The sequence below is a fragment of the Crassostrea angulata genome, chromosome 9 (assembly GCF_025612915.1).
Source record: "Crassostrea angulata isolate pt1a10 chromosome 9, ASM2561291v2, whole genome shotgun sequence".
NCBI classification, from domain to species: Eukaryota; Metazoa; Mollusca; class Bivalvia; order Ostreida; family Ostreidae; genus Magallana; species Magallana angulata.
Genome location: NC_069119.1, coordinates 7,899,272 through 7,915,520, shown reverse-complemented (window position 1 = coordinate 7,915,520; position 16,249 = coordinate 7,899,272). Strand labels below are relative to the sequence as shown.

The 16,249-nt window shown below is 34.5% G+C and overlaps 2 protein-coding genes across 7 annotated transcripts in view; one reads left to right on the top strand and one right to left on the bottom strand.

The window, feature by feature from the left end:
• The first annotated feature begins 6,002 nt into the window (after positions 1-6,002).
• LOC128163104 (uncharacterized) lies at positions 6,003-8,735 on the top strand. The gene is made up of 2 exons (XM_052826606.1): positions 6,003-6,138; positions 6,400-8,735. Exons 1-2 carry the CDS (start codon positions 6,136-6,138, stop codon positions 7,381-7,383), a joined length of 987 nt encoding a protein of 328 aa, XP_052682566.1. The 5' UTR covers positions 6,003-6,135; the 3' UTR covers positions 7,384-8,735.
• The window catches only part of LOC128163103 (calcitonin gene-related peptide type 1 receptor-like), a 41,600-nt gene continuing 33,669 nt past the window's right edge, over positions 8,319-16,249 (bottom strand). For 5 of the 6 annotated variants that reach the window (XM_052826601.1, XM_052826599.1, XM_052826603.1 and 2 more), the window contains 7 exons: positions 15,593-15,746; positions 13,267-13,478; positions 13,033-13,099; positions 12,536-12,618; positions 11,417-11,552; positions 9,935-9,976; positions 8,319-9,351 (listed from right to left, as the gene is read on the bottom strand). In XM_052826601.1, coding sequence (XP_052682561.1) covers positions 9,109-9,351; positions 9,935-9,976; positions 11,417-11,552; positions 12,536-12,618; positions 13,033-13,099; positions 13,267-13,478; positions 15,593-15,746 — 937 coding nt within the window. In that variant the 3' untranslated portion in view covers positions 8,319-9,108. Of the gene's footprint in view, positions 9,352-9,923; positions 9,977-11,416; positions 11,553-12,535; positions 12,619-13,032; positions 13,100-13,266; positions 13,479-15,592; positions 15,747-16,249 lie in introns of all 6 variants that reach the window. The other variant, XM_052826604.1, reaches the window with a different exon arrangement.

The window sequence follows — 16,249 nt, the reverse complement described above, 5'->3', positions numbered from 1 at the left end:
TATATATGCATATTGTATACCAAAATATTTGTCGTAAAATTCCAAATCAGATTAAAGTGGTTTTGAATGTTTTCATTAAAATTAAACTTAAATTTTACTGTATTAAAGTGTCGCGAAAAGCACGAACGGTCCAGTGTCAAAATTGTCTAAACTTCGAGATTGAGTTTTTAACAGAAGTTGACAGAATCATTACTACGTACGAGACTTGGCTGCATCATTTTGATCTAGAATCAAAAACAGAATCCAGGATTTGGAAACACCGGGGTTCTCCAGCACCGAAAAAGGCCAAGGTTGCGAAATCCGTGGGTAAACAAATGTATATATTCTTTGCTGATCGGCACGGAATGATTTTGGTCCACGCTGTACCCTCCGGTCAGACGGTGAATGCTGCATACTACTCCAAGGTAGAGAACTACCCATTTCATAACATTTAAATTTTAATATCAGATTTAAAAACATCCATTTTGCTACATTTCAGGCACGTAGCATCGTTTTTGAAAGTGGGGGGGGGGGGGGCCAGACCCATCCAAAAAATCTTGACAAGCATAAAAAGGGAAATTTAAAGTTTTGCAAAAATCTTCAAAATCCTAATAAGTGGGGGGGGGGGGGGGGGGAAGGCTCAGCTCCAAAAAAAAAATCTTCCCTACCAAAATTTTTTTCCCTCCAAATCATGAAATTCCTAATCCGTGGGGGGGGGGGGGGGGGGGGGGGGGGGGCGTAACTTCAATTTGACTACTCATTTCCTAATTTTCATACCAATTTTTTACTAACTTCCAAAAAAGTGGGGGGGCCAACTCCATTATAATTTATTTTTTTATATGTAAATTTTAAAAAATTTGCTGCTGCGAGAAAAAGTGGGGGGGCCAGGCCCCCCCTGGCCCCCCCTGATGCTACGTGCCTGCATTTAGCATATCGTAATTCATAAATTTAATACCCGGACATTCTAATCTTAATTTTTATTCATTTAATTACTATATATGATTAAATTCACATATTCTAAAGCCACATACAGTGTACCAAACGAAACATTGGTTTTAAATTTATTACAGGTGTTACGCCGCGACTTAGTTAAGGCAATTTAGAAAGAACGCCCTGCCATGGCTGTGGACCTTGGAAATATCATCCTACACCAAGATAATGCACCTGCACATACGACAGCTTCCACCTGTCTGGAAATCGAACTCCTAGGATTCGATCTTCTTTAACACCCGCCATACAGTCCGGATCTTGCTCCGATGGATTTTGCAATTTTTCCTTTCATCAAATCACAGCTAAGAGGAGTAAGATTTGAGGATTCTGATGAACTTAAATATGCAACTCGAACCATTGTATCTAAAATCGACAGTAAATGGTATTCGGATGTGTTCTATTCATGGCTTAGAGAAGGTGTGAGAAGTGTTTGCAGTGCAAAGGTGACTACGTTGAAAAGTAACAGAAACCAACGTGCTATACGTACGACGTTATAAAAATGTCGTGTAACCATCAGACTGGGCCGTGCGGCCTGTACAGGCAATGTTTTTGTAGTGATAACTACATTATAAGAATGTACATTGCTCTGATTTTTATACACATGCATTATTATAGTCTATATTAAAATATTTTAATACTTTCCTAAATATAGCGTCGTTATTTAGAATGAAATTACATGTGTCCGCGAACTTTTTGGAAAACCCTCGTAATTAAGAGAATATTGGCTTTACTTTCTATGATTGGATTATTTGAAAAATGATGCAAAAAATCAATTTTGGCCATCCACTACATTGTATGAACAAAATGCCAGTATATTCAAACCTTATGATGAATTGTAAAACGACAAGAATTATTTTCAATTTCTGGGATCCCGGTGAAAACTCGCTTAGTGTTCAATGTTTAAAATCATTAACCAAAGTACCTTTTTTTTGCAGGTACATTGTAACTAGTTCTAGTTCCAAAGATACTTTTTTTTAGCTCACCTGAGTTAAAATCTCAACTGAGCTTTTCAGATGACTTTTCGTCCGATGTCCATCAGTCTGTAATCTGTGTAGATCACATGAGTTAAGAGGGCAAGAAAGCTTGTCTGGTCAATTATTGTCAGACGTCCGTCTGTCTGTCCTTCTGTTTGTAAACATTTACATTTTCAACTTCTTCTCCAGAACTACAGGGCCAATTTCAACCAAACTTCGCACAAAGAATCATTGGGTAAAGGCTATTCAATCTTGTTAAAATGAAGGACAACGCCCTCTTTCAAGGGTAGATAATTAGAAGTTATTGAAAATTTGAATTTTTCAAAAATCTTCTTAAAACCATTTGGCTACAAAAGCTGAAACTTGTATGAAAACATCTTCAGGTGGTGTAGATTTAAGTTTGTTGACACTTTGATTCCCAGGGGTAGAGTGGGCTTCAATGGTGGTGGGGATTTAAGTTTTTGCATATGAATATTTAGCGAAAAATCTTTAAATATCTTCTTCTCAAAAACCATTAGCCTAGGCCATAAAAGCTGTACCTTGTGTATAAGCATTCCTAGGTAGTGTAGATTAAATTTTGTTCAAATCATGATCCAAAGGGTAGGGTTGGGCCACAAGGGGGGAAGGGGGGGGGGGGGACTAATTTTTACATAGGCATTTATACAGAAAAAAAACTTGTATAAATCTTCTAAAAAAACAATTTGGCCAGAAAAACCTTAAACTTGTATGGAAGCCTATCATGTGGTGTATATTCAAGTTTGCTCAGATCCAGGTCCCCGGAGGTAAGTGGGGCCACAATAGGAGGTCTAATTTTTACATAGGAAAATATAGATAAAAACTTCTCAGAGATTTCTTCTCCAAAACCAATCATCCAATAAAGCTGTAGATTTAGAAAAAGCAAACTCATATAGTGTAACGTTAGTTTTAAGTTTGTCAATATCATGATCCTTGTGGGTTAGGTGAGGCCACAATGCGAGGATGGGGGGTCAAGTTTTTACACAGGTATATAAAGAGAAAAAAATTAAATCTCAGAAAAATATTTGGCAATGCGTAGAAAAGTTGTTACTTAAATGAAAACAACCTCTAATTTGGTGATATATGTCGTTACTTTTTTACAGGTATGTTGATATATCGTAGATTCTTAATTATTTAGACTGTGGACAATTCTTGGGACCCCAAGGGGGTTGATGTTTAAAGTTTGCTGAAAGTTTTATGTTTAAGATCTCTTTGGAGAACTTGAATGCTCATATGGGTGATATGATAGCATCCTGTTACAAAAGGGGCTTAATATTTAACATGAGAATATCCGGAGAAAAATTTGAAAATATTTTTATACTGGGTCTATTTTACTACATTGTCCAGTTATTTTGTATATATATAACTCCATAAAGGTGATTTTATTTTGCTTTTATTGTTGCTCAGGTGAGCGATGAGGCCCATGGGCGTCTTGTTTTGTTTGGAACCATGCAAAGAAGATCTTGTATTTGGGATCATGATAATGCATCTGTCTCCTCTGTTTAACGGGTTGGTTTGTTCAGTATTTATGTTACTTGTTTAGAAGTCAGTTTGTTCTTTTTTCGTCCGTGTTTCTGGTTTCTGGCTCTCGGTGTATCACACGTATATTGTTTGTAAACTCTGCTTCTTTCAACTGTTTATAACAAGCATTTGTTTACATTGCTGCAATATAATACAGTACACTGCTCTTTGTGTCCTGTTCTTACATTATACGCCGCATAAAAGGTTCATTTATCATTATTTTGGGATGTGGTGTCCTTTATGACCACTCCATTATAATTTTAGATAAAACCTAAGTGAAGTATAACTATCTTGGACATACATGTAATTCTTATGTAAGCCTATAATATTGAACATTTGACGATTGACATTTCATTTCAACAGTTAAACATTTTGCCAATATACATATGTAATTAGCACTCATTAACACGTTGATTTGTTTATGAAGACTTCGTCTTGAACCAGATTTATTACAATCCAGTCTTTTATTGTACTGTTCAGTGCTAGTTCCAGACTGCTGGTATACGTATATACATGTACCAATTGAAAGACTGCAAAACAATTAATTTTGCTGTATGACCGACGAAGAAGGCTACCTTTGATCGAGGGAGGGTATCTTTGAAAAATACTAGCTCTAAGATTGACCCACGTGATTTTCGGAGAGAAATCATACCTTTTCCGCTGAGATTTGCGAAATACCTTTCGTTTTGAGCAGACGTGAACAGCAAGACACTTTTGGTCAGTGAAGGACTTAAAAACTTAGTGACCTCTATTAAAGAGCAGATATACTTTGAATTTTAAGCTTCCAAGGCAGAAAACGAGCTGAAAGTCGTTCTTCATCCAGGGTTTTTACCTTTTTTTTTTTACCAGTTCAGACGCCCCTTTTTATCTCCAAAATGACCGACGAACTGAAGTATCAGTTGTTTTTGTTTACCGTTCCTGCGATCATGAGCCTGATTTTGATCGGAATCGCTGTAAAAATTTACCAGAAGTGCAAGGACTCTAAGTACACCGCATTTCCGGTTGCTGATAAGACTGATGACATCTAGTCCGGAAGTTCGAGGTAAATCTAGGTAAATGTGCCTGGCAAATTATTGCTGCCTTCTTTTGTAATACATGTCTGTCCAATAATGTAGATTATTATTAATCGCTGATGATAGATAGTACATGTATATTCATGTTTTATTAGTTACGTAATTTTTATTTTAAGCAAACTTGCATGTATGGTATCTGCGTACTATACACAGTTTGTTAATTATAGGCCAGAAATAAAAAAAAAATAGTCGTTTTTAATGGGCTTTAGGCTGATTGTAAAAAAAGCTTTTATTTTATTTTTAGGCAAGAAATGCAGCAGTACCAGCAGTCAGTGTCCATTATAACGCCGCATAAAAAAACATATCATATAAATCATATCTTTTCAGAACGTTCGCACTTAGTCAGAAATCTTTAAAATAATTGAATTTATCTACTGTAGGACTCTATATGAGTTTCATCATTTTTGACGTAATTATAACCGTGAGGTAAGCAGTCATCAAAATAATCACAACTCTCATTGTACGTTTGCCGAACGGTTGTTGCTGATACGGCGACGTCAAAATGAACATTGAAGTTTACGTCTAATTAAATAAAGGGACGTGTAAAGCGTAGCTCATGTTACAATTTGGTTTCAGTCACATTGTCATATTTTTATATGTTATTCTCTTTTGAGAAGTGGACATGCATAGTCTACATCTTTTTTCTTTTGAGAAGTGGACAGGCATAGCCTACATTCGTGAATGTAGGCATTGCCTGTCAACTTCTCAAAAAGAGAATACGCCTACATCCATAGATGTAGACTATGCCTGTCCTTTTTTCAAAAGAGTCATCATCAGTACTTGAGAATTGAAGTGATAGATGTTTCAACTGTGTGTATATCTACTGTCGTCATAGTTTATTGTTAAACTAATAAAAGTAACGTCATATAATACACCTTGTCTTTGTTTTTTGTTGTTTTTAAAATAAATAAAAAAACTCAGTTGTGCAGGCCAATATCGGCTTGGGCGTGACAATCTTTAGATTGAAAAGAATACTCTTTCCTTGTATTTGGAACATTAGCCCTCCCTCTAAAAATTAGAAGCCAGACAACTTGCAGATGTCAAAGTGAAAGTGATCAGTATGGGCTGAGGGTTAATTCTGTGTTATTTGAAGACTAAGACTCTCTCTCTCTCTCTCTCTCTCTCTCTCTCTCTCTCTCTCTCTCTCTCTCTCTGAGAGACAGAGACTCGTATGAAGTGAAGTGCACTATCACACGTTGATTGCCATTTTATGTATTTTTGAAATTACCAATAACATGTAGTTATTAGACATGGACTATAATTAACAAAATTAATGAATTTAATTTTTCGATAATAAGTTAACGACATGTCATCTAAAACACCGAGTCAGTCAGCGATGGTGAAGTACATGTTGAGTGCGTAATTCATAAACACACGAGCATTGTAACTTTGTACTTAACTGCTTAAGCCTACATGTACACAGACGTTTTAAATAGAGAAAAGCGGAAACAACCTCTTGTTCAATGAAAGGAAGGAGGCGAGGTTTATTCTAGATCTGTCGTCCATCTTGTGCTATGGAGATCAATAGTTCGACATGATTCACTTTCGGTAACATCGTTACATAATCTATATGAACATAAGAAATGGTGAGTGTTTTTATCAGTCATTTTTTCTTAATTAACGCTTCCCTCTCCAGTTTTATTACGCTTTTCAGTAACATGGATCTTTTCATGCAACGATCTATGTTAGATATTTTAAAGAGAGACTGAATGAATGAGCAAATGAATTAACGGATGGGCTTTTTCCTCCTTTTATAATTATATATTCTCAATATTTGTCAATTGAATAACGTGCATGTAGTTCCGATGCTATGAAGATTACTACGCCTTTCATTTCTTTATTTTAAGGGAAACATAACTGTTTGGATGTGTGTAGTTCTCGTTGTTTCATTTTTCCAAAAGACTGAAGGCTTTTTGCCGTCAAAATGTTCCGGAAGTGACGTAATTACGTGCGTCAACCAAACCTATATTACCCCTCGGGGTTTTCCTCCCTCGATGACTGAACTCCACATTTCTTCGTCGACGATAGACAACTTACAGAAAGATCTGCTTCGTACTCTCACTCAAAATTGCCCAAATCTTCGAGTTTTCAAAATCAAGTCGTCTGTTATCAAATACATTCACAGTTGTTCCTTCTCTTCCGTTTCAAATTTCGACCAGATAGTATTTCAGGATTCAAGAGTGCAGATGATTGTTCGGAATGCCTTTTCTGATCTCCAGTCTGTTCAGAATCTTGAGTTTATCAACGTCCAGATTGAAGAAATTTCAATGATTGCTTTCCACCAAATTAGAGATGTTGGAAGATTAACAATGGATAATATAACCGTGAATATCCTAAGGTATGCGTCTTTTGCAGAGATTGAAGATATCAAACAAATCCAGCTTACAAATTCATACATAAACGTGTTTGAACAACAACCTATAGTGAATCAACAGTCCATTTCTGCAATTGAGTTTCGTGGGAATACGATCAACTCCACGCTTTGTGGACTTGATTCTCTTTTCCAGTCGGGTTTGGTATTCGCCAATAACAATCTAACATGCAACAGCGAGATGGCTGCTGTGTTGGCAACTTCAGCAAATAACAAATGTCGTCGGAATGTTACCGAAAAATGCCCACCTCTGAAAGACACCAATGTTCTGAAGCACAGTTATGACTGTCAGGCTGTTCTTCCAGATGAAGGGATACGCCCCGTGTCTGAGGAGGAGGTTTTCGATATTGACTCGAAAGGCAATAATCATGCTATGAGCTCTTTGTATGGCGGAGGACACCTTGTGTTTACTACGCATTTGTCTTTGGCTTTTAGTATTGTATTGTGCTATTATATGTAACCTATTGAGTGGCTGCGGTTGTAGATTTTCAGTGCAATATTTCCAAGATTATTTATGTATTTCAATAATAATGTTTGATTTCTAAACAAAATAAATTATTTATTTTCAAATACATGTATGTGACAATTATATTCGCCATATGTTATGTGGGTAATTCTTCTTCACTTTCAAAGTGTTTTGCCCGACGTGAATTTGCCCAGACAATAGAATGAATGATGTATAATCTTTTTTATCAACGCAGTATTTTAAAATTGGTTTTAATTCGTTCAGTATTTATTTCTCTAGCTAACCACGTACGCGAAAAAAAACCCGAAGACTAATATTTACCTGTTATCATTTTTCAAGCAAATTTTGCTTAATAATTGCTTTGAGCCAACTTTTGGATATAAAAGTATTTTATAATTGAACATGAGTTTAATACAAAAAAATTTTGTTTAAAAAGACACACTATGTTGATGTATAAAATCTTCTATAATGTGTGTTCAGAGCAATAAAATTCCCTAAAACACAATGCAGAATGGTACAAGATATATTCAATGAACATGGCAAAAGAGATTACTTTGAACTAAACCCAGATATTAAATTCACCACTGCCTATGATATCTGATTGTTGAACTGAAACCCCAGTGTTGAACAATAAGTCCCATGCATGACCTAAAATTTTAGAGTTGAATGAAATGTTTCTTCAAGTGTTGAGTCAGAGCTCCCAATTAAACCACTTACCTTTTATGTTGAATGAAAGGTCATTGTGGCTTTAACCACATTGTTAAATTATGAGAAATCCCCTTAAAATAAACCACAGTGTTTTAAGGGAGGTTCGTATGAATCACAAACCAATGTAGGTGGTTCAGTTGACCATCATTGAAAAGGTTGCTGGCCAACTTGAACTCTGAACTTCACTGCATTATAATGGTGTAACAGATCAAAAGGAACTAAACAACAAAATGTTTTACTAAACATTTTTCTGCGATTGTTTTATAATGTTAAATTAATAATGACAAATATAAACATTTTTTGTAATGAAAATTAATTTAACGTCTTCATCATCTTATAAGCATCACTGTTGCACAAAAAATACAAAATAACAAACTTGTATTGTCTGTAATGTACAATTTGTCTTCAATCATAATTATATTAAATTGTAATGTACAATAATTCGTCTTCAATCATAATTATATCAAATTGTTAAGTAAACCATGTACTGATATCTTTCAAGCATTAGTTTTCGTTGGTGTCCACTAGGACATATAAAATAAGAAGAGCCAGCTCTAAACTTGTATTAACCAATCAAAATTCACCACTCAATAGTATCACCAAAATGAATCAAAACTCGCCACTCAACCAGTATCGCCACTCAACTTGTAACACCTACATGTAATTAAGATTTGCCATCAACAATGCTGATTTTTTACAGTACAGAAGTTCTCATAGTTGATGTCGGATACTGAATAAGGTTTTATGATATAATTCACAAAACAGAGAATTTTTATAACAAGGTTTACTTTCTGCTTGTGGTCTAAATTACAATGTAAGATCATACTAGTATATCAATCAGTTCTGTCGCAATAACCGGCTTCATGAAACATTTCTCCACCAACGAGTACAAAAAGGGGCTACGTAATTTCGATATCACCGGGTTTCTGTAAATGTACGTCACGTGACCCTGAGTCACATATCATTATATCACATGGTTTATATTGGACGAATCGCCAATGGTTTGACGTTCTACGTTTCTCCATGAGGACCGTTGTGTAGAAGGCTGCCATTGGTGGATTTCTCTTTGAGTTCCATCTCGTCCTTTCCCTCGGTAGGAACTATCAGTGATTTGTAGCACTGGTCGCCATTTTTTCCTAAGTCATATTCGGATCTGATAGAGAGCGTTTGTTGGTCGGTCTGGTTGAGCCGTTTTGACGTAGAAAGGGACCGGCTTCGTCCATGTCGTATGCTTCTCTTGATGTTCGAAATAACCTGTGTAGAAGAGTGACCAAAACAACCTTGAATAACACATAATTCTTTTAAGAAAAAGTCTGAATTTATCATGTTTAGATATTGTCTACAAAAGGAACTCCATTATAAGTAAACAGATTCATTATCACACCTTGAATATATGACGTAAGGTAAGATAATATTATAATTACTCTGTCAACTTAAAAAAATATTAAACGTTTCACATTATCACGTTTAGAGTGGCAAATGATTGTAATTTGATGTGTTAAGGAGAAAGGGAAGTCTCACATATTTGGGTAATATTATTCTGATGTATATTTAAAAAGTAAAGTATTTAATTAAAATCATGACGTTCACATTTTATAACTCGTTTGGCTTGTTTTAATTTGACCACACTTGTCAGCTTACGGAGATGGCTAGAATATTAGGAGAATGTATACTGCCCAATCCTTAGTAGATATGATGTATGATAATGACATTATAATGAAATTTTCTTCAGACAACATGCACTGTAATATGCAGGTTCCCTGATTAATGTTTCCGGTATGTTTGGCAGATTTGTATAAAGACTTACGTATGTTTTATTGACTGACCTTGAACTTACCTCTCCATTCAGGAAACAGAAGATCATGGAAACAAATAATCCCTGAAAATAAGAAAAATAAATATAGTATAAATATGATTATTTATATATTACGTCAACTACACGCTGTAAAACAATTTTTATGCGCGTGCGACATTTGTTTTGGAACAAAATATCAGAAAATCTTTTTACAGTCTGAAAATTTCAAACAATAATGAATAAATAATGGCATCTGAAGCAGCTTTGCAGTTTTTGTGATAATATCTCAAAGATGATACTTTCAGAAATTCGTTTAATGTTAAATCAATTGATTTGTTTTCAATCTTTTATAATCGTCTACGTCGTCTTATCATTGTAATTAGATAGTTCTTGTTCCATTGTTTCCCCTTAGCTTTTTGATATGCAAGATTTGAATTTATCGGGGCGTGTAATGTTTCTCCCGTGCCGGAGAGATTATTTTTTACGCGGTGCTTTGAAATCCAAGAAATTCTCTGTGATCAGTAAACATGAAATATCATCTATTTTCTGTTGATAACTTGGGTGTCAATTGATATCGTTCATAGTCATAGGGAAATTAAACATGACGTGTAAATGATAGCAAACAAGCATTTAGCCTTGAAAAGGTATAGAAAGGTTTCAATACGCCACTGCATTGACTGTTATTACTCAAATATTATTCAAATACGCTTATATAATTGGTTTAAATATCAAATTTGAAAATTTATTTTTGAATATTTGTATCATCTGCCAGTATTAAGTACCAATCCTACTGAACACTGCAATTTTTTACACAAATTATGTTGACTCCTTGATCAAATAGCTGACTACTCATCCCTATCATTATAATTGTAGTCTCTGTTTTGGCAAACAATAATTCTTCTTTTCTATTAAAAACAAATGAATATTTTATTCGTCAAAAATTTGTTATCTAGGTAATTGACAAATAAAGAATCGTTTATGAATGTTAATGGGGATATAAATACGGGATGGTGAAGTAATTAAATCCCATAAATCCATGTGCAAGTGTTAATATTCCCTTTTACAAATGCTGTTGCCCTTTATTGCATGTATTGCAAATTCAACACTATTCATTCTCATCAAATGAACAATCGCAGTACTATGTGTTACATGTATCTTTGTTACATTTTTAGATTAATATTGTGATCAAATTGAAAGTTTATCTGCTTGATTGGTGTTATCATTTTAAAAAGGGGGTGGGGTTGGTTTCCTTTTGGTCTGACGCAGTGAAGCTACAACCTATTGTAATATATATATATATATATATATATATATATATATATATATATATATATATATATATATATAATATCAACAAAAAAATAGAAAATGAACCCAAATTCTCTATTCACTAGCGCTTTCCTAAATTAGGTAGGGTCTGAATATAAAATCTATGGTAGATCTGAAGAGATATTTGTTAAACTATTGAGCCTCCTTAATCAAAATACAATGTAAAACTTCGAATGTTGAACTAAAATGTGTTACCTGAGTATGGCTTATTATCACCGAGACTTTCTCGTATTCATGGCCTCCCTCTTGACTTATCGGTATGCGGTACAGTGTAAAAAACAGATGGATTCCGAACAAGGGAATTAAGATAAATGTAGCTTTCACTGCTCGCCTGAAATATAAACAAAACGTTCAATAAATAATTATCATACTTAGTCTGATATCATGCAATTTGGCCTGCCTTTTCGTTGAAAATCATCAGCCATTTTGTTAACATCCACTTATCGACTGTCAATGTAATTGACTCAATTACACAGACAAAGTCTCAAACTTTAAAAAAAATTGTTTTTGGTTGTATGATTACAAGAATCATGTTATAAAACATCGCTTTTTTAAACACTAAAATTATTTATATTAATGTTGTTGCAGTGCAATTGTTTTGTTATTGTTATTATATGGCTGATGTGTAAGTTTTGATATTGTTATATGGTTGTTGTGTAAGTTTTGTTATTGTTATATGGCTGTTGTGTAAGTTTTGTTATTGTTATATGGCTGTTGTGTAAGTTTTGTTATTGTTATATGGCTGTTGTGTAAGTTTTGTTATTGTTATATGGCTGTTGTGTAAGTTTTGTTATTGTTATATGGCTGTTGTATAAGTTTTGTTTTGCTACAGTAACTGTTGTTACAATGCATACCGTTGTTGTTAAGTGGTTTTTTTTTGTTCTTGTGTTATTATGAAATTGTTGTGTTTCTTATTGGTGTTAGAATTGTTTTGTGGTAAAGTTTTCCTGTAATTTTTCTGTTGCTGTGAAATTGTTATGTAGTTGTATTGTATCTTTTGTTTTGTAATAACATGTATTGTGTTGTTGTTTTTTGTATTTACATTGCTGTGTAACCTGTGTAACCTTTTTGATATTTTGGTTGTGAAAAGCTAATGTTTTTGTTGTGTTCTTGTGTTGCTTTTGTCTAGTTGTTATTTTAATGTATTTGTTTCTGTTGTTTTGTTATTTTTGTTGTGAAGTTGTTGCTGTCTTCTTCTGTTGTTTTGTGTAGTTGTTATCGTGGTGTAATTGTTGTTGTGTTGTTTTAGTGCAGATGTTATTGTGATGTCATCGTTGTTGTCGTATAGTCATTGTTCATGTTGTTGTTGTTTACCTGAAGTTTCCTGGCTCGTTGGGATGAGTTTGCATCTGAGTCAGGAGGATTCGTAAAATGTTGGACAAAAATACAAGATTTAACTGCAAAATGAAAATAAAAAATTACATTTAATTTTCATCTTGTCTTACCTTTGAATATTAAAGATATAATGGCATTTAATGAATAGTGTTGCAACTAACATGATATTTATTTATTTAAATACTGTCCGTCTCACATGAACAAAAAATATTTATGGAGTTTTTTCCCCTAGGCCTTCTGAAACCCTTAATATACACACACATATATATATATATATATATATATATATATATATATATATATATATATATATATATATATATATATATATATATATATATATATATATGTGTGTGTGTGTGTGTGATATATATATAAATATATCATTGCAATTTATGATTACTTGCCACACACGAAAGTAAATTAATAAATGCATATTCACAACATAGCTATCATATTATGAGAATTATACTTACAAATAAGAAAAGAACATTTGGTGCATCGAAGATCCATTCTAAGCGTTCATAACTAAATGTCCAACAACTGAAATAAAATTTTCCTTTTGTTATCATGATATTTTTTGTCAAGATGTTTGGGTAGGTCTGCCACCCCAACCCCACACTCCTTTCTTGCTTACAAAAAACGATGCTATAAGTCCTGTTAAAAATAACGTAACAGGGTCACAAAATGTTGTACAATGAGTTGATTACCTTTCGTTGTTCAAGATTCCCCTCAGTATGCCGTACAGCGTCGATGACAGGAGGGGCGCGGCCCAGCCGAACACGTACATGACCTTGAGTGACCGGGGCGGGGAGAAGGCGTTGGACATGAGACGGTGGAGGTAGAACCCCTCACAGAACATCCAGGTGTAAGTACAGCACTTAAAGTAGATCTTCAGGAACGACAGCAGCTTACAGCCCACCTGTAATACATTGATAAGTACCTTATTAATCAATCAATTAATCAGCGGTGACATAAATACGTGCAGTCAATCTGTTAAATACTAAAAGTATAGCTCAAATGGGAAAACTGAGATTTTATTAAAAAAAAATTGTGAGAAGTATATTTAAATGACTTGTATCTTAAACACGTGTAACATTTTTCTGATTTATTTTTCTGTAAGATTTCATAAAATCGTGTCGCATATTCAAGTGGTTCTTTGCATTTCACGCGTGACTTTCAGTTGGAAGCAATTAACATGGAAATCATGCGAGAATGTTTTCCATTCGAATAAAAAAAAAATCTGAGGTTTGATAGGCTACTGTTGATTCCTTATTTTACGCGAGTACTTAATTCCGCGATCCCGGTGTTTTGTATCCAACGCGAGAATATAAAATCGCGAAAAGGGAACCTTTATACTAATCTCTTATAATGCTCAAATCTCAGAAAATTAGAGCGAGATTTTTAATTCCGTGAGGGGTGCTTCTCGCGATTTTACGTATCATGTATTAATATTTGTGGATACACGATCACTTTTCACATATTAAGGCTGTGCAAACATATTTGTCTGGACAGCAGTTTCTCATCAGGGGCTTTTAAAATATCCACATGTAATTATAATTTTCAATACCAGCCCTAAAAAAATCTGATAATTTCATAGTACATATTTATGGGTGGATCCAGAACAAATTTCCGGGAGGTGGATCCGAGGGATATTTAAAATTGCCGGGGGTGGGTCCAAGGTATTTTCCGGCGTCCCTCACCACTTCTCCGCCCCCCCCCCCACCACCCCCCACATTTTCTCCCCACTCCCTCTAGATCCGCGAATGACATTGACCTACAAACGATTGGTTTGAAACTAAAGAAAAACCAGACAAACAACGTTTGATACGCTATATTTTCACATCGTGATTGCTTCCGTCCTTATATATACGTGATTATATTGTCTGTAGCGTACTGCTTTGTCATTCTAGATTTCACATATAAATTGCTATTAACGCCTAGCAGAATGTATACTTTTCAACTCAAATCAAAATAGAATGACTCCTATTTTTGAAAATGTCGTAGCGAAATAATAGAAACATGATATTCCCGACTAAAATTTCAAAGAAATTCGCTGGAACCAAATTTTTCTAAGAATCGGATACGTTTATAAGCAAAATCAAAACATTTAACCGTGAACGTTTTTATTATACAAATAAATAATGCATTATGATGGGAAAAATAAAACACTTTTATCACTTCAATACCAATAGGGAAATATAACATTAATAACAAGATTTACCTCGAAAAAAGAGAGAAAGAAGAACATATAATTGGTAAAATAAAAATCAGTTATAATGTCAACACATAACGTTTAACACCTTTTCCGTCTATTTTTTTTACACGTTCCTAAACATCCGACCAAACGCATAACACGGTCCCTCTAGTTCTGAAACTCGTATGTACATGTAGTTATGACACAATGAAAATTGGGTATGTTTTATAAGAACTATTACATATACAGGCGTCGTAACCGGGGAGGTTTTTGTAAAGTTAGACCTAACCATTAGGAACATAGCATCAGGGATGGTTCAGGCCCCCCCCCCCGCCCCCCTTTTTCTCGCAGCACACAAAACTGTTTCTAAATTTTCTTTAAAAAATTGAAATATTTGAAAATTGGAGTCATAGGTATACTACCCCCCCCCCCCCCCCGGATTAGGATATTCATGATTTTGGGAATTAGGGTTTTTTTTCTTGCCAAGATTTCTGATGATTAGTCTAGCCCCCCCCCCCCCCTTTCAATTTGCTTCCGACGCCACTACTGTTAGGTTGCCTGTCCTTCTTTACCTGAACTATTTTCATTATCCGATTGTTATAACTGCATACATATTTGGGTACATTTGACCTAATTTATTAATTGATTGTATCATTGTCTAAGACTTGTACCTCAAAATCAGAGTAGTTTTTCATAGAACCTTCCATATAGTAGTTCGTTACTTATTGCGTTTGAATAGACTTACACGCCATTTTATAGTTTGTCGTTTGTTGCCAAAGACTTACGTTATTTTTTTTAGTTTACTTTTGTTTTTTGGGGTTTTTTTGTCCAAGACTTACGCCATTTTGCATCAGAGTGGTTTCGAACACGGTCGTACTGGTGACCTTGTCATAGGTCACTAACATGTCCCACAGTATGTCCATGGCCTCCTTCAACAAAAAGGACAAGAACAGGTTGATATGGAGTCGAATTCGATGCTGCTTACGTAGCGATCTGCAATAGATAAAACATTACTCTTAACAGTATATTAACTGGAATCTTTTTAAACACCCACATCAACATTTTCTAAGGATTAATATTTTTTCTTTTCTTTTTTTTTGGGGGGGGGGGGGGTAAAGCAGTGTACGCAAATATCTCACTGTGCACCCAGTAACTTATATCAAAAACTTTCTCTGGATTAAGACTTTTTCTTTGTATATCCTACACTGAAGATTCCTCTTTACACCCACATCAAATTTTGCAACTAAAGAATTAATATGTTTTGTTAGACGTAATATTATACACTGGTATCCTTCTGTAAATTGGTTAACCGTTACAAAATTTCAAATTGATTTAGATTTATATTTCCCAAATCGCTGTGAAATTAATTATTTTCAGCCTATTTAAACATCCGACAGGCCATTGACAGAGTTATCATACTCAAATGATAATTCTGTGAAATAATAAAAATGCTTTTAGTACGACTGTTTATCGCTCACCTGAGCAACATCAGACAT